This window comes from Talpa europaea (genome assembly GCF_964194135.1).
Source record: "Talpa europaea genome assembly, chromosome: 14".
In the NCBI taxonomy this organism is placed as follows: domain Eukaryota; kingdom Metazoa; phylum Chordata; class Mammalia; order Eulipotyphla; family Talpidae; genus Talpa; species Talpa europaea.
Genome location: NC_140082.1, coordinates 15,622,550 through 15,648,187, shown reverse-complemented (window position 1 = coordinate 15,648,187; position 25,638 = coordinate 15,622,550). Strand labels below are relative to the sequence as shown.

Sequence of the window (25,638 nt, the reverse complement as noted above, 5' to 3'; positions counted from 1 at the left end):
ACGAAACAAAACCTGTCTTTGGAGACTATCAAGAGCCACATGTGGGCCACAGTAGAAAGCAGTGGTACAGCACTTAGGAGCCTTGAGGGGAAACAGTGGGCCGAGTGGGAGGTCAGCGATGGCTGAAGAATCCTTGAGGATGGTTATATTTAAAAGGCTTCATCCTGCTGGGACCCCTAGAGATACAGGAGAACAGAGAGGAGTTAGTACTATGGTCTCTGAGCTGATAAAATAAATTATGGTTCATCCACACAAAGGAATACTAGTGTATGGGGGGGAGGAGAAACTTTGTGAGAAAAGCATACTGCAGAACAGTGTGTAAGACATGGTGCCATTTTTGTAAAAATGTCTTTATATGCTTGCACATGTATAAACACAAATCCGGAAGGGTCCTCATGACAGTGGACACTGCTGGGGGCAATGTTTGGGCACTCTCACTTTTTGCATTGCTCATTGTTGCCTATATTATTAAAAACAAACACATTTTATTTCTGTAATAAAAAAAAATAAACAATTTAAAATTCTGTGCAGAGATTCCCATGCAGGCAGGAATCTGGGCATAAAAAGAATTTGCACAAAATACCTGTAAAGAGCAGTGTACTTTACACTTACTACTTCTTAGAAGCTATTTTTATCACTCTGTAGATTTACAGATGAAGTAACAGGCCCAGAGAGATAAACCATTCAATGCTCAGCAAACAGCAAAGACAAAATTCAATGCCAAAAATCTGATGCCAAAACCTGCTGGCCACAGGCAGGCAGACAGTAACAGCTAAAGCTGTGTCCCCATAAAGCTTAGTGTTTCAGGTTTAACCCTGGGCACCTGAGCAAAAGTTCATAGGGGGTCCTTTTCCACATGACTCCATGCTGAATTACTTGCAGCTAAAGAGCCCCATTCACCTTTCATTCACCAGCCTATGGCTGACATTCACTGGTAGCCAGAAGGTGACACCCTGGATCCCGGTCTGAAGAAAGAATATGTGATGTGAGTGTGAGAGAAAAAGGAGAAAAGAAGTGAAGGAAGGACAGTAAGAGCCAGAGAGAGAGGGGAGAGGGGAGATGTAGTGATGAGAGAAGAAAGGATTTTATTCCAACACCAGTGTAACCCCTTACTAAAGTGAGAGCTTCTCTGCCTGCACTGTGCTTGGCACGTTCCAGGCTCCATCTCATTTAACCTCACCCTCCCAACAGCACCTGAGGTAGGTGTTATTTTACTGATGAGGAATCGGAAGGGGCAAGTAAAGACCCTAATCACAGAGCAGGAGCTGCAATGTGAACCTTGATCTTTCTGGCTCCAAAGCCTTTGTTCACAGCCATGAACACCAGGAGGGAGAAAGGTCAACAAAGCCCCTCTCATATGTAGTTTATGGAAGGTACCCAGGAAGGTTGGGGAGTCAGACCTCTGGTCTCCTGATACCTAAGTCAGAGGAATACCAGACCAAGAACCTCAATCCTCCTGTTTCACCAGCCATGGAGTTAATTGGCTGTGAGTCGCCAAAGGAGCACCTCCCCGGAATGCCCTGACAAAGGAGCGCAGCACTTCAGGAAAGGGGGCCTTTGGGAACCATTACATAGCAGGGAATAACACTGGCCATGTGAAAGTTCCCACCCTGGAAATGTGTTACAGGGGGCTGGGAGGGTGAAAAAGCTAAGGTTTCACACAGACCCACCAGGGAGAGCAAGTCCTAGAAGGTGCCAACATTTAGCCAATGGCTATGCTTTTCAGCAGCCACACAGGGGCTGGAGCTGGTTATTAGCAGAAAACACAAAAAACCAGGCCAGGTGGAAGTGCCAGAGGAGGGAGGATGCTGGGAAAGCTTCCAGGAGCTGGGATTGGCTGTCAGCAAACAAGATAAGGGGCAGGTAAGGCATCTTTTAGACTCACAGGGAACAGGGGGATGTTCCAATTGGAAACAGATTATGGCCCTTCTTCCTCCCCTGACTTACTCCCACCCAACCTCACACCCCAAAGGGAAGAGATACCCAAAGCAATGGACCCTACAGTTTTGAAACTGACTCTTTAAAAACAAGAACATAAGTGAAAGGATAAAAGGCAAGACCCACTGCCTGAGAGAAAGGAAAAGATTCTAGAAGTGCCATGAACCCAGACACTTTATAGAGCAGTCAGGACCTGCTGTCATTTTCTGAGCCTATTTTGTACCAGGAACCATTCTGGATGCTTTACATGAATTATGTCTAATTCATCGTGAGTTAGAAGGAAATACTTCCACTTCAGTCTTTCGAAAACAGGCTCAGAGCTGAGCTAAAGTGTTCTTCCCAGGTGACAAAGGTGATGGGTAACAAAGTCTGACTTCAGAGCTGGCTCATTCTGTTAATGTCTGACTGCCTAAAGGTGAGATTTTCAGAGAAGTGTGTTTCCTGGGAAGTTTATAGCAGACTTTGTAAACTGAGGGGATGCATATAGTTGAAACGCTAATTTGGACAGTAAAAAGCAAACCCTATTTCCCACAGAAGAGTAGAAGGCACAGTTCAGTCAAAACCTCTTGGTTCATAGTCCAGTGTTGCTTACTCAGTGGGTGGCCCTTCAGAGCATCTTCAGGGGTGCTAACGAAAAACACAAGGGCCACATGGTAAGGAAGAAGGCTGTAGGGTAAGTTTCAGGAAGGGGAGAGCAAGCTCTCCCCAGGAAATTTGGCTTTAGGATTTTAATTTCCACTGTGAATAAGCCAAGTGCACCTTGAAATGCATGTGTCCTCCCTGCTGGGCTCTGATCTCAGCCCCTGTTCCCTTGGGAGAGATTACCAAAGCCCTAGCATTTCTGCCTCCCCACTCACCTGAAAAGTCGCAGACACATCTTCTCCTGGGGAAACTCCTTAGGTCCCTCCACACTGTCGTCATGACTCTCAGTCTCCAGGTAGACATCCAGCAGCACGCACAGCCGCTGCAGCTGGTTAGTCAAGAGCTGATGGCTGGGTCGGGGGCCACACAGCTCCTTGTAGCGCACATTGACCTCACTCTCCATAGCCTGTGGGGTGCAAAGGCCAGAAACTCAGTATTTCCTTCAGACCAGTTGACCTCACAGTGCCACATGAGCTGCAGCTGGTCTACTGCAGGAGCTGGGTCATGCCAGATCACGCTCAAGTGGCTCATCTTAAGGCTCCCTCTCCTCAAGACAACAGGTCTTCTGAATTCTGACCCTACCTTTCCCTGCCTCATAAGCCCAAAAGAAGTCGGAGATGTGGTGAGAAGGAATCTCAAGACAAGGCCCAACTCAGCAGCTGTTAGGGTTAAAAATGTGCTCTTGTATAAATAAAAATAAACCTTTAAAAAAAAAGGGGGGGGGCTCTAGTCATAAGATGCTGGGCAATCAAATAAATCAATAGGATTACTATTAGCTGCAATGATCTCACATATCACTGTTGCTTGTGAGTTTATTCACATTTTCACAAAAGCCTGACAACAACTTTTTAAGGTTGGTATTCACAGTATCTCTGTTCTATAAGTGGGGGAATCTGTGGATCCCAAGTAAGGTAAGTTGAAATGGTTCTAGGCTCTTTCCTCTACTATGCCAAGTAGGCTCCAGCAAATTCTACAAATCCTGGCAGGTCCCCCTGTTCTGGGAATCATGTCTGTGCCCAAGCATCAGCTACAGCAGGTCTTGTCTGGTATTAACCCAAAATTCTGGGTCTTTACCTGAAAAAAATATGGAGCTACTGATTTGAAGAAGTATATGCTACCCCATGTTTATTGCAGCATTATTCACAACAGCCAAGATCTGGAAACAAGTGAAGTGCCCATGGACAAATGATTGAGTAAAGAAGATATTGGCTAGATAGATAGATAGCCATTCCCCACCTCCCCAGGGAGCTCTCTCTGCTCCTCCCATCACCCACAGCCAGGCCTTACCCGAATATTGTCATCATTGCTATTGGTTTTCTCCCCTTTCCAGTTCAGACACAACTGAAAAATGGGTGGGATAGAGGAGTAACCTGGGTTCAGAACCACAGCGGCCTGGAGTTTGGCTGAGAAGAGACAAGAGGAGGCAAAATCAGTTCTGAAACCAAGTTTGGCAGTCACCCTCTCTACTGGACTCCTGAGGTTGGCTCAGATGTCTCATAATAATCCCACTGATACTGGTACTGACTATACATTTGTCCTGAAATCTCTTAAGTGAAACTGCCAGGTTTAGAATGTGGTCAACTCCTGTAACTCTGGTTCCTCCAAGGACACAGAAATATGGGGACTCCCAGATTCTGGTCCATACTGGGTTTGTCCAAAAAATTCTTTATTTACCAGCAAGTTGGGAATTTTCCCACATGAAAACTTACAATTTGTTCTTTTATTTCAATAATATTGTGTGTTAGCTGTTGTATCAAATACATTTTCTTTATTCTGTTATTCATAGGTTTTGGTAAAAAATAATGTGGTTTATAACATTTTATAGGTTTCAGCTGTAAATCAATTGCTGTGTCAACATGTATATACAATATTCTGTTCCTTTTTTAAAAAATTTAGTTTGTGAAAACTTTTCTTAAAATAACCAACATTTATAGAGTAGTTAACTTACTCTAAACAGTATTTACTGTATTTTTACTGTGTGCTAAGCCCTTCATGCATGTTTTATTTCATCTTAACCATGATTCTGTAAGATGCGTAGCACAATTATCAGCCCTATTTTACATATAAGGAAATTGAGGCTCCGAGCAATGCTGAGTTTGCCAGAATTGCTGGATGTCAAAGCTGTGCTCATTATCACTGAGCGAAGTATTTGTAGTTTTGAACTTACTCATGTTTTCTCTGGTGATAATAACAGGATGACATATATCCTCTCTACCGGTGGGCTACAAATACTATTCCTTATTTGCTGTTCATGGGGGTGGAAAAGATGTTTCAAACCATCATTAATTCAAATAACAGGGTAAGAAAGCTGGTGAATCTTCTCACTCCCCGCATCTCTGGCTTACATGCCAGTTCTTACATGCATAAATAAATAAGACAAATCTTTTAAAAACAGGAGAGGGGCCTCCCTGATGGCACAAGGGGCTAAGCACAGCACTGTGAAGCTATCTGCAGCCTCTGCAGCACGAGTTCAATCCCTAGCCGGCCAGGGAGCTACCCGCATGGCACAGCAGACCTCTCCTGTCTCCATGAAGACAGGGAGGAACAAGTATCTGATTCTAGAAAGTGGTAAAGCAAAGGGACTAAGAGCTCAGGCTCAGATTGTGTTCGTGATGAAGCTCAATTTCCTTACCTATAACATGGGATTATAACCACCCCCAGGACTGTCGTTGGGACCAAATAAGCTAAAGCACCTATGTGACTATGCTGTAGAACAAGTCCTTGCTGAATGGTGGCTCTCACCATCACTACCATTTGCTAAGTTCCCATGGCAGGATTCCAGGATCTTCTGCTTCCTTTGTGTAAACCCCAAGAACTTTTTTTTTTTAGTGACTCCTCTTATCTAGAACCACAGTGATGAGCAGACCATTACCTGTGCCCCTTTCCACGAGTGCCATGTAGTAGAGATTGGTATCCCCAGCCAGCCCTGCCTCCACAATGTCTTTGGTGAAATGCAGCTCCTAGAAGTCACCACAGACAAGAAATGAACTGCCGGCTCCTCTAGCCAAATCACCCGCCCTTTAGGTGGAGAGCCAAGAGCTGAAAGGTGATGTGGACCTGCAATCCCAAAGGGTGACTGGTCACTCCTCTACCTACCATGTAATCCTCAGGGGCAATAGTCACCCACTTCACCAGGCGAGAGACAACCTTTGCAGGGAAGAGGTACTGGCAATCGCTGGTAACTGGCACAATGCCATGTTCTAAAAGAGAGCAAGACAGGTGGTGTCACAGATGAAAATTAGGTGCCATAGCTGGGTAACCAGTATACTCTGGAGCACTCAAATAGCACCGACAGCTGTCCAGGTAAACCCCGTACTCAGTAGGTGCCCAGGTCAATATGTGTGAGGACTGGAGGCACCCAACCTGCCCTTCACCCAGTGCTGTGCTTGTGGCTGTATCCAGCACCAGGGTTCACGTAACCTTAACCTCAATGCAAATGATAGCCAGAAAAACAAAACCCCTGCAGCCAGAACCAGCGACAACACTTCCACAGCACTGACTATTAATTAGATCAAACAGCCAAAAGGGCTGTTTTCATAGCTGACCTTGATGAAGAAAAGGACTGAAGCTTCTGTGTCAGTTCCTCTAAGGGAAAAGAGCTGGAGAACTGCTCCAGGGTAAATTCCTGCTGGCGTTTCAATAAGCAAATATGCCAGCACATATTTGTGGAGGATGACAATCAACCAATCCCGGGACAAAACAAACTCAGCAATGCTGATGGGGAGCAAGCAACGCTGCCCTGGAAAGATCAAGAACTGCCTGGAGGAGTGGGGTGTCCAGATGGGTCCTCGTAACCCAATGTCTTTCCTGACAATGATTCTTTTATATCAGGAAAATCTTAACCCCTCCCTCCATAACTTGCAACACCTGCACATGGTAAGCCCTTCACAAGAATTTAATCAATAAATAAACAACAACAAAAAGCCCCGATATGGCCGCCATGTGGGTCAGTGGTTCATTAGAATTACCTGGGAATTTATGAAAAAGACATGGGCTCTGCCTCACTCTGGAAAGTGTCAGTTCAGTAGGTCTTGAGGGAGAGCTGAGGGGGTGGATCTCTGGACAGTATTCAAATAAGTTGAATACAAGATCCATGCAGGTAGAGCTGCCTCTACTGTGTTCACAGTTCTCCCAGTGCTATGCTTATTTCCTGGCATGAATCAGGCTCCTATAATTATCTGTCAAATGCACATCAAAATTGGATATGCATAACCTAAGACAGGCTCCTCTTTGCCAATCTGCTAACTTGTGTTAGCAAGTGCCTAGAAGTCCCACCAGCAACTCTGTTCAGCACGGGCTAGGAATAGAGTCTTCTCTGACTGTCATCAGGATTTAAGAAAAAGTGAGTGAAGGGCTAAGTAACTGTTGTCCCAGTGTTCTGGGTGGCTTTCAAGCCATCGTCCCAATGCACCAACTTACCCAGGGATGCAAACTGTTTGTGGAGGGCCAGTCGGGACTGCACTCTGGTCTTCAGCAGTTTCATAGTGGTTTCCATATGGCTGGCGCTCAGTGAGTGGTCAGCGATCACCGTGTGCTGTGGATGACAGTGAGCAGCGCATACTCAGTGCTCCATATCTTTTCCCCCAGGCACCACCTCTTTCCTAGGACCTGCCTGCCACCCAAGCCCAGAGCTGGACACTTTCCATGAGCAGCAGTTTACCTGCTGTCACAGGACAGACACCAAGTCCCAGACACTGATGCAGCTGCTGGGTTCTCAAGAGCTCCTGAGAAAAGGCACCTTTTTCTAAGGTGCCAAATGCCCTGGGGTTCTGAATACATCTCACTATTGGTGTCTTTGGACACATGACCAAGAAGCAGCAGGGCCATGCTATACCCAGAGCAAGGACCCATGTTGCTTTGGCTCAGGAAGAAGACAAAATGCACCTAGACACTTAAGGGCCTCAGACATTTTAGGGTCCTGAGTGGAGGGAGGACAGGTGATAGCCCCAAGAGAAAGCATTCCACTAGTCCCAAGTTCCAAAGGCTATGAAAAGTCCTTCCAGAGTTGACAGAAGAAATAGAGCTCCTCAGGCATGGAGACTGGCCCAGTATACACACCTGGGGCTGCTCTTTGGGGAAGTGGAGGCCACCCAGTTTCTGTACCCACAAATAAGGATGACCAAGATCAAGTACGTAGTCTCTCAAAGTCAGGATGCTACAGAAAATAACATAGGATAAAATTATTTCTTAAGTCATTGATTTCTGCAATGCTCCCAGGATATTACCCTGTTCCTGTTCTCTCATCCCACCCAAAAATGCCAGTCCTGCAGGCTCAGCCAGGCTGTCAGCAGTCTCTTAATTTCATCTATTCCTTACTGTGAGTTTCATCTCTCCCATATTCATTTTTTCTCTTTTCCCCCAGCAGTCTTCAACTCACAAGTAAATCTCAGTGTAAACATCACAAGTAAATCTCACAAGTAAACATCAGTGAACTTGATCTCTTCATTGGCATGTTGATTTATAAAATATTTAAAAATTTTTATTTCTCAGAGAATTAAAATGTTAAACATTTCATTGTGTCATGTTCTCCAAGTTTTGGTCCTTCTACCATTTCCTACCCTTCCATGACCTTCCTCGGTCTCATAAGCAGGCTAGGGCATGCGTTTTCTTCTTGACACAGCAGTTCCTCTCACCCTATTTTCCTTTCTGCCCCCTGGGAGGCCTCTGGCCCCAACAACTCTCCAGGGTTGGATTTGAGTCACAGAGAATCTCAGAAGCAGAGAGGCCGCTGACTCACCCAACTTTATCAAACTGATACTGGTTGGCTGGATTGGGAGTTTTCTTTCCATGATCCCCAGGATACAAACAACTCAGGATTGAATCTGGAGACAGTAAGTCACTGAAAGGGAAAAGACTAGTGAGATGCCAGCCAACACCTTACCTCGAGGCAGACTTGGGCATTTGTCCCTTTGCCCTGATGATCAATGCCACATTTAGTGAATGCTTTCTATGAGGTGAGAGTAATACCAGTTCCATTTTTAAAAAATTTTGTCATATTGATTAATCACCTGTTTACAAATCTAGTTACTTGAGGGGTACAGGTTCACACCTTGAGGTATGTACATGCTTTACTCATCCTCCACTAGAGTTCCAGGGTCATTCCCATTTTATAAAAGAGAAACTCTGGCACTGAAGGATATGGCTTGTCCAAGGTCACATAGCTAGTAAGTGCTGAAGTCAGGATATGCATCATCTAATCAAAGATAGCATTCTTAACCTCCAATTTAAAAAAAAAAAACCTATCCCTTCAAGAGTTAAATGTGACAAGGGCCTTACCTCAGGGGAGCAAAGCACTGTGACACCAGAAATAGAAGTAGTTACAGTCTTCACAGGAGTATAACAGATCCCTCTCTGTCCCAGAGAGAACAAGTGTACAGCTTTGCTGCTGTATCTTGCTTTGATCAAATTTCATGCTAACCACATAAAAAGCTCCCTTTTATATTGCCAGAAAAGATATTATTGCATTCACTAGAGACAAGGTGACCCAGTACTATAAGCAGAGAGTGACAGCGACACTACCGCCACCCACCTGAAATGGTTAGGGCACAGCCTGTAATTAATCATGACAAGCAGAGAAGAAATGGTATGGGGCTGGGGCTGGGTGGGAGATAATGGAGCAATCTGATCAAAGGACAAGAAGACCTACTCTTTCCCTCAACCAACTGGGGGTGGGGAGGGCTCCTCCATCTTTCCAGGGATCGTATCAACAGCAACTCAGGAGGACAGGCTGTCCCTGCTGCTCTCAGTTCCTGCATGTGGTCTTTGGGAACTTAACACAGGAGCAATGGCAGCTTCAGACTCTTTCCTCTTTTGTCTTGCTCAGAGACTTCCTACCCACATGCATTTCAGATCCCTTTGTTGCCTCACATGAAAATTGGCTAGAAAACAAATAAAAATGTTCAGTCTTTTTGCCAATGCTTAGCAATCATTACTAATAGCTTAAAGCAATCAAAGCAGAACAGGTAAAACTAAAAATGCTGTTCATAACAAAGGTTTTTAACTGACAAAATCTAATGGAAGAATTAACTCTCTTTGATAAAAGTTACATTTCAAATGTGGCTCGGAACAATTGAATTTGGTAAAAATAATGGATATAAAAGGGAATGCTATCTATAGTTATAAAATAAAACTTCTAAACAAAAAAATGATTTAATTATCCAAACACTTGCTATAAAAAATTTCAATATAGAAAAAAATAATGGAAAATAAGGGATTGAAGAAACTTTGTGAAATAAAAATGAAAAAGATTAAAAACAGATTAATGAAAAATTGATCAATGAATTAAAATGGTCTAATAAAGATCATTCCAGAAAATAATCTCTTGAGAAAATTCAACCCATTGCTATAATTCTGATTAAAATGTTTGTATTAAAAACATTAATTTCCAGGCCTCCCCAGTGGCACAGAGGGTTGAGCACTGCACTGTGGAGTGTCCACAGCCTCTGCAGCATGGGTTCTATTCCTGGCCGGCTAGGGAGAATACCCACATGGCTCAGCAGATTTCTCCTGTCTGGCCTGCTGCTCCCCTCAGCAGTGTTTTCAGTCCATCTGCCTGTTCTGCTCCCCACTCTGTCTCTGGTGAATTCTCTCACCCTCCTGTGCTCTGGCCTGTACCCCAGTTCTTGTATAAATAAAATAAATCTTAAAAAAATAATGAAAAAGATTTAAAAACAAACAAAAAAACCCATTAATTCTCTAATGAATCAGTAGATCTTTTCAACAGTCATCAATGCTTACATAACAAAAATAGAGTCTGTGCCTCCTGAGAGAAACACCCAACAATATCTATGACACCATCCTTCCCAGAAACTCCCAAAATTCTAAATGGAATCCAATCAAGCCTCTAACTCTAGAAATTTATAGGACATCCAGGGGGAAGAAATAACAAGCTAAACTGTAATTCAGGGATGAATCAAATTCAGACTAGGGGAAACCTACAGAGCAAACCACCTACTTCCCTTAATAAACAAAATAAAAAGATGGTAGGAACACTGAGACGAAAAGATACTTGAGACACCTTACCCAACTACAACATATGGACCTTACAAATATCCAGATTTAAAGCCAAACTATAGAAATAAAATAAAACCCAAACTGTTAAATAAAAAAACCTTTTGAGAAAATCATGGAAATTTGAACTCTGACTACTAATGACACTAAGGAATTACTGTGATACAAGATCATATTAAAAGAAAAAAGTTTTCCCATGTTTTAGTACATAAGTAAAACCATATATACCAGGATGGTGTCCTCAGAAGCCATTGCAGTATGTACATGGGCTAAGGACTCTGGGCTGGGAGTTTGAAGCCCTAGGCCCAGGGTTGCAATAACTGGTCATATAGCCCTTAGACTCCAGTTTCTCCATCTGTGAAATAGAAGGATGAGCTAGAAAACAACTGAAGGCCCTTGAAGACCTAATCCTGGCTCAGGGTATTTCCTTTCGTGTCTCCTCCCTCTTTGGGGGCTAGGGCCCACCTGGTAATGACAGTAGTATAGTACACTGGTACACTGGCCTGGCCAACTTCAAATCAACACTCTCTACTCACTGCCTGTGATCTTGATGCAGTCCCTCAATTCTCCAGAGCCTCAGTTTCCTCTCCTGGTAGAGCCACTGTGAGAGTTAAATGAGTTGAGGATGATAAACACAGCTGTCATTTTCTAAATGACAGTGTGTCCACCTATGCTAAGCACTTGACCTGCCTCTTCACAAGCACCTGGGAGGGGATATTACCGTTAGCAAATACAAAATTAGCAAACAGACTCAGAGGCCAGGAAACTTGGCTAAAGGTACACATACAGCTCTAAGTGGCAGACCTAGTACTTGCTGGAACTCTGCTCCAAGCTCATAATCAGTCTGCATCACTGCCCCAGTCATTGTACATGGAAAGGTTTGAAAGGAGCTGGAGTTAAGTGTGCACTGAAGCCAGCCTGAAGCCGTTAATAGCAGAGAAAAGCAGGCAGAACACTCATGACAGAAGCCCCACCAAGGACAGGGCTCTCAAGCTGCTCATTGGACCAGGAGCCTAGGATGAGTGGAGTAACCAGGTACTCTGAAGCAACATGCCATGGCTCCCTCTAATGGGGGACAGGGGCAGTCACTTTTATACAGAATGCCCCTGGGTCATCCAACAACACTCTCAAGCCCAGGGTCCAAGGCTACTGTCTATAAGTGCAGGGTCTAAAACCCAGGGACTTGCCATCATGAGGCAGTTGCCGAAAGAGCCCCACCCTCCAGGCACTGACCTGTGCCGCCTTCGTGGTCTTTCTACAGTCAGTGAAAGTAAAAATGGCAGGGCCAGGAGTGACAGGCCAAGGGCAGTGCTCTTTTATGTGAGGCTAGTTCACACCCCCAGCCCCAGCCCTCCGCCTTTCTTCCCACTCCTGACTGTGGAACAAGACTGCTGTGGTCATGGTCTTCTAGGGATATGTGACCTGAGATTGTCAATACTATGCCTCTGCTCATTTGCCCTCTTCAAAACCTAAACAGAGACCCACCACTGTGAAGAAAAGATACAAGCTGAGAAGTAATTGGAACAGAATGAGAAAAGGAAGAGAGAGGCCTAAATTTGTCAACCTGAAAGCATGGGGTCAATCTCATATTTATATTCACACTCTCTCCACTTGTTATAAAAAGCTGGTGTTCAGCCCCACCTACTGCAGTCACTTTTATCATCTGCTTTGTAGTTAAGAAAACTTCACAAATTAAAGTCAGTGAGTGTTATAAATTCTAGTGATGTGCCAGAACTTCTGGTTGTCTGGACAAGACAACACAAACCAACGTAAGCGTAAACTTCCTCAGACTAGGGAGGAACTGAGACAGCCCAGCACTGAGGCTCTCATCACACCCCCCTCCCACAGCACCTGTCCAGTACCCTGCACTGATGGGGGTGATCAGTTCCATGGCAGTTGTCACTTTGGCTTTTACAGTCATGATGTTGAGGTTCATGAGGTAGTAGAAAGTCAGGTGAAGCACGCTGTCATCTGGAGGAGGAAGAGAAATAGAAGAGATCATTTATAAGTCAACTATTATAGCACAGTCAACAGCATTGGAGAAAAGAAAGGCAGCTTTGGAGAAAGGAATTATATACCAAACACTCAACGGCAATATAATGCTGAGCAAAAGAGGCAGAAGATCTACAAATTCTTGGCTGCTACTCCTCCTCCAAGAGGTGGAACTTCATTTTCCTCCCCCTGAATGTGAGTGGGAATGAGAGACTGCTTTTAACAAATACAATATGGAAACAGAGTGCTCAAGACTAACATCACCAGTAATAAGACAGTGTTACCATGTACCCTGGCGTGACATGATCATAAACAACACACCTATGGTATTCCGCCCCAAAATTAATATCAGTCTTACCTGGGAAAAAAACCAGGTAAGCCCAACTGAGAGTCTTTCTACATAATACATAAGCTTTGTCTTCAAGGCGTCAAGGTCTTGAAAGACAAGCAAAGACTGGGGAACTACTGCCTGGAGGAGACTAAGGATATGACAACTAAAAGTAATGTGAGATCATGGATTAGATCCTGGAACATAAAAAGGAAAAACCAGAAAAAATGTGAACAAATTTTGTAGTTAATAATATTGTACCAATGAAATTAACCCTGGTTTTAATAACTGTATTGTGATTGAGGCTGACATTGGAGGAAGCTAGGTGAAGACTATATAAGAACTGTGAGTTTACTTCATTGAAACTCTCCTATGAGTATAAAATCATCTCAAAAAGTTAAAAAAAAAAAAAAGTTAAGAAAGTACAGTGGTTCCGTTTGTGTAAAAAACTAAAGGTGGAGGGGATGACCGTACACGTGTATAAAAGCTTCTAAATGCATAGGATAGTTCTAGAAAATACATAAGAAGCTGAAACACTGGTTGTCCTTAGATGTAAGACCAAGAAAAAGTTCTGGGAGTATGAGGTGAGAAAAAACAACATCTGATAAAGCTTTATCATGTGCTCCTTAATCCTTTCAAAACTAGATTCAAAACAATCTTACAGGAACACAAAGTTCTACTTGTATTTATAAAATTAAGCATGTTGGACATATTATTCAAAACCTGCATACTTTTCCAACTGTTTCTGGGTAGATGATTATTCAAATTCAGAAAGAGATATATCAATCAATAGTTTTATAGAACACCCCATATGTATCTAGAATTTTGTTGCTATGGCTATGACTTGGGGAAAAGAAAATCAAATTCCATACAGAACAATGAGGAAAAAGAATTAAACCAAAATCTTTTCCTGGGTACAGGCCCTGACTGACTAGATCCTATGCAAATTGCAAATCGCTGAATTCTTAGGTGCTACAGGATCCCCTAAAATAAGAGGAGCCAGACCTTTACACTTCAGGTCGAGCATGACAGAGAGTGGGTGCCTCTTCAGCATCTCCTTGCGTTTATCATCCAACTGAACTCCCAGTGTGGGTCGTCGGCGTTTCTGGACAAAGACAAAGAGTCAAGCTGATGAGCACTCACAGTACGATTCTTCCCCTCCCCTCTCCCTGCCCGCCAGGGCCTCAGCACTCTTCCTGGACCCTGCTGTTTCACAGGTACCCCGCTGCCAGGTTCCCAGAGGCCCTTCTTTCAAACCTCTTTCTGCTTCTAGGGAGGATGGCATCTGCCAGCTAGCAGGCCCCAGTGTAGCTTCTTGGCACCCCCTCAAGAGGAAATGGCTCTCACCGTGGTCTGCTCCTCTTCAGCATCTGAGTCACTCTCATCGTCTGTAGCCAGAGAGAAGGCAGCCAGAAGTGAGGGGGCTTGCAAAGTTCTTTAAAGAGCCCCAACCCGTGGGATACAGAGACCCATACTCTCTGTCTTTTGTAAATGGTTTCTTGAGAATAATTTGCAGCTGCTTATTCAATATAGAAAACACAAGGCAAAAATAAAAATTACCTATAATCCTACCACCCAAGGTTTTTAAAGTGCTTTTAATGTCATTCTATGAACCAAAAGTCCCTCTATTGGTGATGGTGGTAATATAGTACTATTAGTAACAGTAAGTAGTAATAGTTACAAATCTTCCATCATGGCAGCAGCAGACATCATTTGGGGAGTTGCAATGTGCATGGGTTGCTAAGGGCTTTCCAAGCATGACCTAATCATTTAGTCCACATAATATTCTACAAAAGGTATTACTATATTCTTGCCAGCTGTGTAAATTGCTCAGAACTGTTAAAGAGCTTCTCTTGGGTCAGTGAGTGGCAGGACTGAAGTCCAAAGCGCTAGTGACTCCGGGAACTGAGCTCTTCCCCAACAACCCCTGAGCATAAAGACAAGCAAAGCTCCCAGCTACACAGAGTCAGTACAGCTTATTTCCAAAGGACAAGCACTGTCCTTGGATGGTGTCCCTGGAACTGCTACAGAAGACTTGGGAGGAGGCACCCAATTACCACATTACCTTGGGAGTCTTCAGGAGGCTTGAACAGAGCCTTGGCTTCATCCACACTGCCTTCGATCGCCACAGACAATGTCTTATCTGGGAGCAAAAAGGAGCTTCATGTGAAAGCTGCCAAGGGAAGGAGCTAAGCTACACAAGCAGCCAGCTCTGGGACTGTACCTCTTCTGCTTTAGTCACAGCTCTTTACTGACTGGGGCTAGAAGTGCAAAGGCTACTTCTCTAGATGAAGAGGGACAAGATGGGAAACTTGTCTTTTTCCCTATCACTTACTGAGAACAAAGAACCCAAAGTGCAGATTCCCGGACAAGCAATCATCTGAGACCAGGGTGAATGCCTTTTCTCCAGGTTTGCACCAAGGTACAGAAATCCAAACCTTGGGCCTAAAGCCATATGATACACTTCTGCCAACTGTCTTACGTTCTCATCTGGAAGCCCATAACCGTCCACATCTCATAAACAGTATCCTTCATTTCAGTGCTTATTTTCTGCTCTGCACTACACCACACACCTGGCTGGCACTGTTCTATTTAACTGGGAAGTACTCAAACAGCGGGTAGAAACTTGGATCCTCTAGTTCAGTCCCGGGCCTGAGTCTATGCCCCACCAATACCCAAACACTTAATGGAGCAAGTTATGTCACTGCTTTGACCCACAGTTTCTACATCTATGGAATGGGTATTTGAGAAATAGCTGCCCAGCTGCTGGGTGGCAAGGACTGAATGGGCTGTTGCATATATTTTAAATTATAACATTATTTTTAAAAATTAATTTTTAATTTGCACAACAATCCTATAATCACTGTAGTGACCACAATCATTTACAGATGCAAAAGTTAAGGCTTAGAAAAGTCAGATACAACAGCTAGGAAGTAGATCAGCTATGATTCAAGATCAGGTCTACACAACTTGAACTTAATATCAAGCATGAAGCTAAGCAGTCTGTTCCATGCACTAGGCCTGACCCCTCAATAAGCGATGCCTCAGGCCGCCTTTGTGTAACTCCCTGGGTCTAATTCTTGGAAGTCACACAGAGTACCTCCACTCCTCCATTCAAAATGGTATGCAGATAATCACAGAGCTTGAAAGGGTGTGTGCAAATGCACTAAGGAGGAATGAAAACTTCCCCCAAATGCCAGGCCATTGAGATACTATTCCCAGAGGCCATAAACGACTATGACAATCCTACAAGAACCTCACCCTAAACGAGTAGTCCCCATTAACCGCCTGCAAAGGCCAGATGTTCTTTTGAGTAGTTAAATCCTAGAATTCTACAGTAAAACAGGAATGGAAACAGGCTAGACTATAAACACAAAAGAAAAGAAAATTACTCACCCTGTCTAGGGGGCTGGGAGGATTTCATATGAGCTGATGATGGAAACAGGTGAGAGAAGGAAAGAGAGAGAGAAAACCAGAAGGACCAGGAAGACACAAGAAGAAAGACAGTCATGTGTCAATGCCCATGGCTGGGAGGAGAGGCATGCATGGTGCATTATACATCTGTCTGATGTGGGGGTGAGAAGGGGGCAGGGAAGGAAAGTCTAGGTTATTAGGTGAAAGCTGCAGTAGGGCAAGAGGTAGATCTCCAAAAACAAAGCAAAATCCTAGTGGAGTCACAAGCTGCCTTTAAGCATCAGGAGGATGCTTCTCACTTGCTGATACTTGGTAACAAACAACATGCAGCCAGCTTCAAGGCAGGTGAAAGCCTGGGAGAGCTGGCTGGGACCCAAGTTCACTAAGCCATCTCTCTGATGCAGCGCAAGAAATGCAATTCACCTGCCAAGCGTGCCTTGTTGGGGAGAGCATGTGTGAGCCCCACAGGCTGCCTGGGCACTGCCTCCAACAGCTGACCAGACAAGCTCATCAAGATTCCAAGCCATCCATACTGAAATGCCCATCAGATTAGTTCAGCCTCAGGCCAGCTGGCCAAAGCTGCCATGCTGGGTGGTGCAAAGGGGAGGCAGCGGCTGTCACCTGAGGGCTTCTGAGGATGGCCAGGGGCTGTTCCTCAATAGGAAGTGCTTCCAAATGACTCAATCAGCCACAGCTGCTGCTCCCACAAGTTCCTCTTCTCACCCAGCCCCTATACTCACCACAGGCCTGCCCATATGCAGTGGCCTGAACAAACAGGACATAGAGAGGAGGTGGCAGGTGTCTGGCCGTCTCATACTGCTTGTGAGCCTGGTCAAATGGCATGAAGAGGTACTCTTGCACAGGGAGGGAAGCCTGAATACAATAAGGAGAAATTTTGTTTTTCCTTTTCAGGCAGTCTACATAGCTGCTTAGTTACCATTTATAGTTTTTTAGTTATGAAAGTGGTACATGATAAACTAAAAGATATTATAGGTGGCTAAAAGATCAATAAAAAAAGTTTTACTTCTTTATACCAGCGACAAACAATAAGAAAATGAACTCAAAAAAATTTTCAACAGCATCAAGAAAACATCAAATATCTAAGAATAAAAGCATGTATGCCGCTACTCAAATAGCTAAGAAAACAAAGATCTAAATGAATGGAGATATATGCCACGCTAATGGCCTAGATGACTTGCTATTGCCAGATGTCAATTCTTCCCAAAGTGATCTATAGATTTCAAGACAACCCCAGTCTAAATTCCACACTATTACAACCGGAGAGTATTTTTGTTAACAACTCTCATTCTATGCCTACAGTTGAAGAGAGGAAATACAGACCTAGCCAAATCCCACTAGAGTGAATTTATTTATGAATTTTTGAACGAGTTTATGTTCCCTGGGATGTTTTTACAAAGTTCATCCAGACTAGCCATTCACACTGCTTCATAAAGCTATAAGGATTTAGGCCAAATCTGGCTTCACAAAGTAAACAAAAATCAAGTTACTTATCCAGAGAAAGACATTAGATTTTACAGGTAAAATGAGGACTTTTATACTTAAGGTCAAATATGAGTAAAGGTCTTTTCAGAAGACTTTCAGAGACGTCTTCCCCTGAGATGCAATCAAAGGGATCTCATGTCCATGGAAGCATGCTTAGATGCTGGAAATGTTGGGACTGGTAGGAACGATGTAGGAAGTAAACAGAACAGAGTCTGTGAAAAAGTGTTTTACATGGCAGAGATTCTGGGTGAAAAAGATAACACTCAAGTAAATGTGTGGATATGTTCCTGAAATCAGCTGGCCAGCAATTTCTTTCACCTAGGATACAACCTTATCACACCAGCTGGGTATGACTGCAGACAGGACCATTCTGCACTGTGCCCTAACAAATCTAGCAAAACCTAAGGGAAATGTGACCACTGGTGGCACTCAGCAAAGTCTCACTAGGTGGGAAGGCAAAGCAAGAGACTTGGGGTAGGGGGAGGAGGGCTTCACCTGCATGATGCTGTTGAGGCGAGGCTGGAGGCTGCTCAGGTACTCCTTCTTCACCTCAATCTCTTTGAGGATCTTCTCCTTGTTGGACAGAGACTCTCGGTACTTCTCTGCCAGCCTGTTTGGGGAGGACAGAACACTGTCACCAGATGCTCCCTAGGGATACTCTGACATGCCTGTCACTGTCAGACTCCTCCTGATAGCAGTTGCAATTAACTGTTAAAGTTTACCTAGCACTTACTACATGTCAAGCACCTTGGGGAATTCTTTACAAGCACTGTCACATGTAATCCTTATGAAAACCCTGAAAAATAGTGCCTCTTGTTATCCTTAAAGGAGGAAATGAAGGCTGAAGGAGGTAGGTAAATTGCCCAAGGTAATCCAGCTGACTATAAGCACACAGCTGGGTTTTGAATCCATACCTCTGACTCCAGAAGCTCTGCCATGACCACTACGCGTTATCAATACTATAGTCTCATGTCATTGTATGCTTCATTTCTTGACTCAGAGGCTAGACCCAAACCTTTCATAAAAATGTGAACCTAGCAGCTACAGGATCCAAATAAGGTTCACAGATCAGCCTGAGTAGAGCATAGTAGGGATGGATTCTAGACTAGTGCCACAGGAACGTAACACTCATGGTTTACCTATGCCAAGGCCAGAGTATATAGCAAACAGAGGAACAAGGGGCCAGCCCCACCTGCTAAAAGCTGACACCAATTCTCTAGGAACCAACTGAATACTTAGCACATGTATCAGGTGGACCAAAGTTACCAAATAGACTGCAATAGAAAATGGCAAAAATAAAAACAGCTACTTCTCCAAAGGAAAAAGAGCAGATATGTCAACCAAAAGCCCTAAAATTCTCATACAAATATGAAAGGGATTCAACTGTGGAAAGTTCGGTATGAAAAAACAGGATACACTATATCTAGAAAGATATAGCTTAAACTACTTAGTACAGGGGCCTCCCCGGTGGCGCAGTGGTTGCGCGCTGGCTTGCGAAGCTGCCCGCAGCCTCTGCAGTGCCGGTTCAATCCCCGGCTGCTCCCAGGCCACCGGAGGAGGGTCCCACATGGAGCGCAGACCTCTCCTGCCGCCGGCTGCTCCCCTCAGCAGTGTACTTCGGTCCTTCTGCCTGCTCTGCTCCCTGCTCTGGCTCCGGTGAATTCTCTTACCCTCCCACACTTCTGACTGTACCCAGTGCTTGTATAAATAAATAAATAAATAAATAAATAATAAATAATAAATCTTTAAAAAAAAAAGTTAAACTACTTAGTACAGACACTCCATTACACTTGGTTAATAAAAGTTCTTTATTATAGAAAAGTCCTATATATAAAAATTGAGCCTAGAGTCATCACTTGTGATAGCTTAAAATGAAAGCAATTTAAAAGATCAATCCAATAAGGGAATGATTATGTGAATTATATCAATAATTTCTCTATATACAGGAATGTACAAATTTCTAAAACAATGTTTGTAAAGTTTTATGAAACTATAGGGAAAAAGGCAAAAATAATTGATTTATGGTACAAAAGGCATTTAGGTCCAGTTATTAAAACTTTAAAGGGAATTACTCTAACTTTCTGTTAACAGTGTCAAGCAATTCCAAACCCACCCATGATGTGGTTGGTGAAGTTTGAACTACCAGGTGTGAATCAATCATAAAATGGGACTTGGTCTTAGAGACTATTTGCTGGCTCCACAGTGCTTTGCTGTCTATTCATGGGGTCATGACAAATCACTGTGTCCTGTCTAAAGGTCCATGTTTGCACAGGTTAACAAGATAAAAGGGGAAACTACCTTTTCCGCTGCTCTAGCTCCCAGTCCAGACGTGCAAGGGTTTGCTGGTGAGGGTCTCCCATGGTGACTTCAGCCTTGCTGATATCTGGAGGGGCTTCTTTATAAAACTCCTCTAAACTGACCAGATCAATTTCTTCATGCTTTGACCTGAAGACAAAAACTAGGTGTCAAGTTGCCATTCTCAGGAACACAAATTGTCGCTTAAACACCCCCACAGTTACCCCATGTATGCTTACTAAGCCCTGGTCATACTTATGCTTACTAAGTTCCTGGTCCAGGAACCTGGAATCCATTATCAGTAAATGCTCATTAGATGTTTCAGTGTGAAGAGAAGTAGTTGGTGATATGCCACAGGATCCTTATCCATGCTAATATTTTGTATCCAGGAATTAACTAAAGGAAGGGATGCTGATCAAATTTACAAATGTCCCCAAGCTGAGCAAGGAAGCTGAGACAAAAGAGTCAAACAAAACACCACAATATAAGTCTAGACTGCCAGGCTGAAACCAAGAAATGTCATTCAACAGGAATAAACATAAATTCAAAACACTAACTGAATTTAAGTCCAACATGGCAGGATTAGATAGGAAAAAGATTGAGAGGCTTTGACTGATGCATTTATAGTGACATGCATGTGTATAGACAGAAAGAAGTACCATACTCTGCTGCATTAACACAGTAGTCAGCTGTGGACAGATGATGGTGATAATAGCGGCTACCATGTCAAAAGCTCCACTATACCCCATCCTCACTTCACTTAATTCTCATAATAACTATGAGGTGGGGATTTTACCTTCATTTTTCAAATGACATAGAAATTTCCACAGATAACCAACTAGCCCCATGTCACACAGTTAGTGAATGGCAGAGGAGGGAATGGAACCCAAACTGTCTCATTTCAGGACCCAAGTTCCTCCCATGTGGTCACCTGCTCCGCACAGGCCTAAGGTCCACTGTACTGTCACCTTTCATCTGATCAATGGTTAAAGTTGGGGCATCATATCCTTTTGTTTTTATTTTCAAATAGTTTGACTCATAAGAAGTTTCAAATGTAGTACTGAGAGCTTCTCCCACGTACACTTCCCCTGTGTTCTCCCAATGACAATACCTTATCTAGGCATAACATAAAATCAGGAACCAGACAATGGTACAATACTATTGACACAGGTACAGAACCTATACAGCTTTCACCTCTATTAGTATTTAGTATTATTATGTGATAAATTGATGATGTAGAAAAAGATGGCTCTCAAAAAATCAGATCATTACCATTATTAAAAATTCATTGGACCCAGTGTCCAACGTGTCTACCTCATTCTAAGTTTATTACAAATAAAATCTGCCTTTGTTTGCACAAACAGGTCTGACTATGCCAGAACATTTTCCTCTTCTTTCCCAGTCTACACTACTTCTCAGCTCTCACCTTGGTTTTTTCAAGACACATTATATTTTAAGAATACACTAAGAAACTATAGTTTGTTCACCTCAGGACAGCTAAGCTGCAAGAAGTTCAGGTTCCAAAGACCAAAATCCATTTGCAAAAACGAACACCTAGAACTTCAAAAAGGAAAACGAGACCAAAAGGTAAAAAGGATGTTACTGGAAGTGCTCTAGGAATTGAACTGGTGTAATAATAGGAACTGAAGATGGACCAAAGGTCTCTGCTGGGGAGGGACAACTACCTTTACCAGGTGCAGAGCTCAAAACTCAAAAGGGTCAGACAGGTTTCTGAGATTCTTTGTGCAGCCGGAAGCAACTACTTCCAATTCTCCCACTGACAGTGAACGAGTCACCCTTCTCCCAGATCCTGCAGTCTCCGGCTCATTGATTTCTTTTGAAACAAACTGCTAACAGAGCTACAAGGAAAAGGCAGTTGCCCACAAATCATTTTTCCAAAGCCCTGTTCTCCAACTCACTTAAATTCCAGACATTTGGTGATCTCCTTCTGCAGGTGCATCACCTCATACAACAGGTTCTGGAGCTGCAGGTGATAGGCGTCTACTTTCTGCTTGGCCTGAAAGGAGGACAAAGTGAGAGGTAAGTGGGGCCAGTCAGGAGGCACAGAGCAGAGAAGCAGCAAATGCAGCGCTGGGGAAGAGGAAGGAGGAGGGTTAAGCCTCTCAACTCCTACCTCATGGGTCTGATCTCTTCCTTTCTTCAACCTGATGTGGGCTAATCGGTTAAGTTTCTTTAGAGTCATGAAATGCACACAACTCTGGATCCTTCGATCTTCAATCTCAACTGCCTGTGGGCAAAGAAAACCAGTAAAGACCTCAAATAAGCTTCCTTCAGCCCCTCACTGCTGACCCATCCTCACCCAAGGTGAAAAATAGACACTAGAGGGAGCTCAGAACCCTGAGCTACATCAAAGGGACATGAGTAACTGTGTAAAGGAAATGCTTAAGGTCCCCAGGTAAAAAATCAATTTCTGCTGGGACTGTAGTAACAGGAACTGAAGGTGGAGCAAGTACACCCAATACAAACATTTGTTCCTACATATGGTACACAGAGATCCTAATAATTACAACACTGTGCCATACAATTTGACCTCTTAAATAACATTACTGAATAATTCAAATGAAAGCTGAAGAAGTAAACCTGTAAAGCTTAGCTATAGTAAAACAGATAAAACGTAATAAGTGCAAATAAATGAGAGTCCAAGAAAAATATGGGTCATTTTGTTTTGAATATATCTCATCCAGCTTTTAGTTACATTGTTTACTTTCTCTGTCCTGAAGTCTGGTTTACTCAGTTAATATTAATGGTAATTTCATTTTAGTTTCTGATTTACTTGTACATATCCATCCTTGTAATAGTAAGGGAATTCATATGTACTATCCTTTTTCAACACCCAGCCAAATGCCTAGCACTTAAGTAGTAATTGGCTGAAATATCATATTACAGGTATGGAAAAAATGAATTATCCTGTACTTTCATTACTGTAATTGGTGATTATAGGGTAAGTAATGCTCAAGGTTTTTACACCGCTGGCCTCTGTAGCTATTGCCTGTGGCCTTGAGTGCAGAAGGCACTTCAGAGCGTGGGTTCGGGGGGCAGGCATGTCTGACTGTGGACACCTGAAGTATGGTGTGGGCATGCATAAGTGGGCACACCTGAGCCTGGAGGCTGAGGCTAAGAGGGCAGCATCTCACAGAGGACAGCTATGGTGGTGGGGAATGGCTATAAGAGGACAAGTGACTACCAAGAGACAGAACCATGAGACAATGCCAGAGAAGGCCCAGAGAGTAAAGATTTGCTGGGAGCCAAGAGGCCCACCAGCCTCCCAGTCCCCCAGCCCATGGGCCTGCCGCCTTGTGCCTGGTTGCCATACTACCATGACTGAATGGTAATGAAACATTTCAAAAAATTAGCAGGCAGGTCTCGGAAGCCCCCAAGATCCAAATACCTGAATCATGACTAGCACAGTAGATGAGGATCAGGAAACTCGTCCTGGTCCCAGGACACACCCATCAGGTTCATATCTGCCTGGGTCCACTACTTACCGCATCTTTGCCTCCCCTGCTCTTCAAGTCCTGGATCTCAGCCATGAGCCTCTGTAGCTCCTGGCACGTGTACTTGTATAGCTCGTAGTCTCTGCCAGGGTCCCGCAGGTCTACTTCAGCCTCCTCACTGTAGTATTTACCTTCCTGTTGAGACAAGTATAGTGGCCTTGGTTGGGTGTATGGGTTAAGTCTCCCCGGCAGGGTCAGGGACCCTTAACTGACGTAGGTAACAATGAAGCCTTGAGTAAGATCTCTAAAGGACTGGGTCCTCAAATGTTTTTCTTTCTCTTCCTGATTATTATTAAGTAATTCATGCATGATTAGCACAGATTCAGAACACAGTAGGGAATATGAAAAAGAAAATGAAAAATTGCCCATAACCTTACGTTCCAGCTTGAAATAATGCCACTGTTAATAATGTAGACAAAAATAATAAAGATGAAACAAGGAAACAACAACAAAAGTAATGTGGACAGGGCCTCCCCGGTGGCGCAGCGGTTGAGCGCTGGCTTGCGAAGCTGCCCGCGGCCTCTGCGGCGCTGGTTCGATCCCCAGCTGCTCCCCGGCCACCAGAGGAGGGTCCCACATGGTGCGCAGACCTCTCCTGCCGCCCGCTGCTCCCCTCAGCAGTGTACTTCGGTCCTTCTACCTGCTCTGCTCCCCGCTCTGGCTCTGGTGAATTCTCTCACCCTCCCGCACTTCTGACTGTATCCAGTACTTGTATAAATAAATAAATAAATAAATATTTAAAAAAAAAAAAAAAAGTAATGTGGACAAATACAAATTTTATTTTTAAATAAAACGGGATCATGCTATTTAATGCAATTTCCCATTGAAATAAATACAGATCTCCATCAAAATGTTATGATGGTTCACACTACAAATGAACAAGAATTCACTTTAACAAATCTTTATCCAATGGGTGTTAACATAGTCAAATCAAGCTTCAGCAGAAAACAAAACATCATAATTGGCCCCCCATTCTCTGTAAATAAAATATATCCTTTTAATAGACAGCCAGAATCAATGCCCCAAAAGCATAAAACTCTTCACTAATCTTGATTTCCTAAATCTGAGAAAAGCCTCATTTTTTTTTTTTAAGATTTATTTATTTATTAATGCAAGCACTGGGTACAATCAGAACGGCGGGAGGGTGAGAGAATTCACCAGAGCCTGAGCGGGGAGCAGAACAGGCAGAAGGACCGAAGTACACTGCTGAGGGGAGCAGCAGGCGGCAGGAGAGGTCTGCGCGCCATGTGGGACCCTTGTCAGGTGGCCGGGGATTGAACTGGTGCTGCAGAGGCTGCGGGCAGCTTTACAACCCAGCGCTCAACCGCTGTGCCACGGGGGAGGGCCATGGAAAGCTTCATTTTTAATTTCATTTAAATTTAATTTAAGATGGTATGTTTCTCTATTCTAATTTAAAAAGCAAAACTAACCAATCAAAGAGTTGTCATAAATTAACATTACAGATTCAAGGACAGAGAAATAGCAAAAGGAGGAAAACCTGATAACCACATGAGCTCTCAGACCACAGAAGTTCTGGAAACACATGGTCCTAGGACTGTTTAATACTCCCTCCAGCAGAGAACAAGGATGCACATCTCTAAAGATCCAGCAGCATGCTGCAGATGAACTTGCTTCTTCTGCCCATGAGGACAATTAGAGACCCACACTATACTAGACTACATTCTCTTCTTAAGCACTAATGAGTCTAATATAGGCTTGTTGTTCTTGGGATACTACCGCTAAAACCTAATATGGATACTTAAGATTTGTAGAGCCAAGTGAGAATTCCAGACACCCAGTCAAGAGGAGGACGTCTGGGAGGTTGTCCCTGGAATCCTCAGCTGCCAGAAGCTTTGTCACAAGCTGCAATATCTCAGCAGCACAGCCAGTCCTGGCTGATCTCACCTGCTCAGTGTCAGATCGATTACGCTTTCCTTCAGTTGGGGTTCCATCACTTCGGATGACTTTGGGCTTTCGTTTTTTGCTTGATTCTGATGACAT

The 25,638-nt window shown here is 43.6% G+C and overlaps 1 protein-coding gene across 2 annotated transcripts; it reads right to left on the bottom strand.

Moving 5' to 3' along the window:
• THOC5 (THO complex subunit 5) lies at positions 1-25,638 on the bottom strand (the record flags this gene model as incomplete). 2 transcript variants are annotated; one of them, XM_084253341.1, is made up of 20 exons in its annotated part: positions 1-176; positions 2,796-2,986; positions 3,868-3,983; positions 5,453-5,540; positions 5,677-5,780; positions 7,000-7,114; positions 7,639-7,735; positions 8,318-8,419; positions 12,453-12,561; positions 13,916-14,015; positions 14,258-14,298; positions 14,976-15,053; positions 16,307-16,339; positions 17,065-17,197; positions 18,323-18,437; positions 20,126-20,272; positions 22,042-22,139; positions 22,257-22,370; positions 23,629-23,772; positions 25,543-25,638. In XM_084253341.1, the coding sequence occupies 20 exons, from the start codon at positions 25,636-25,638 to the stop codon at positions 113-115; spliced, it is 2,085 nt and encodes a 694-aa protein (XP_084109467.1). In that variant the 3' UTR covers positions 1-112. The 2 variants fall into 2 exon arrangements, with proteins under 2 accessions (XP_084109467.1, XP_084109468.1); XM_084253342.1 differs by lacking the exon at positions 16,307-16,339.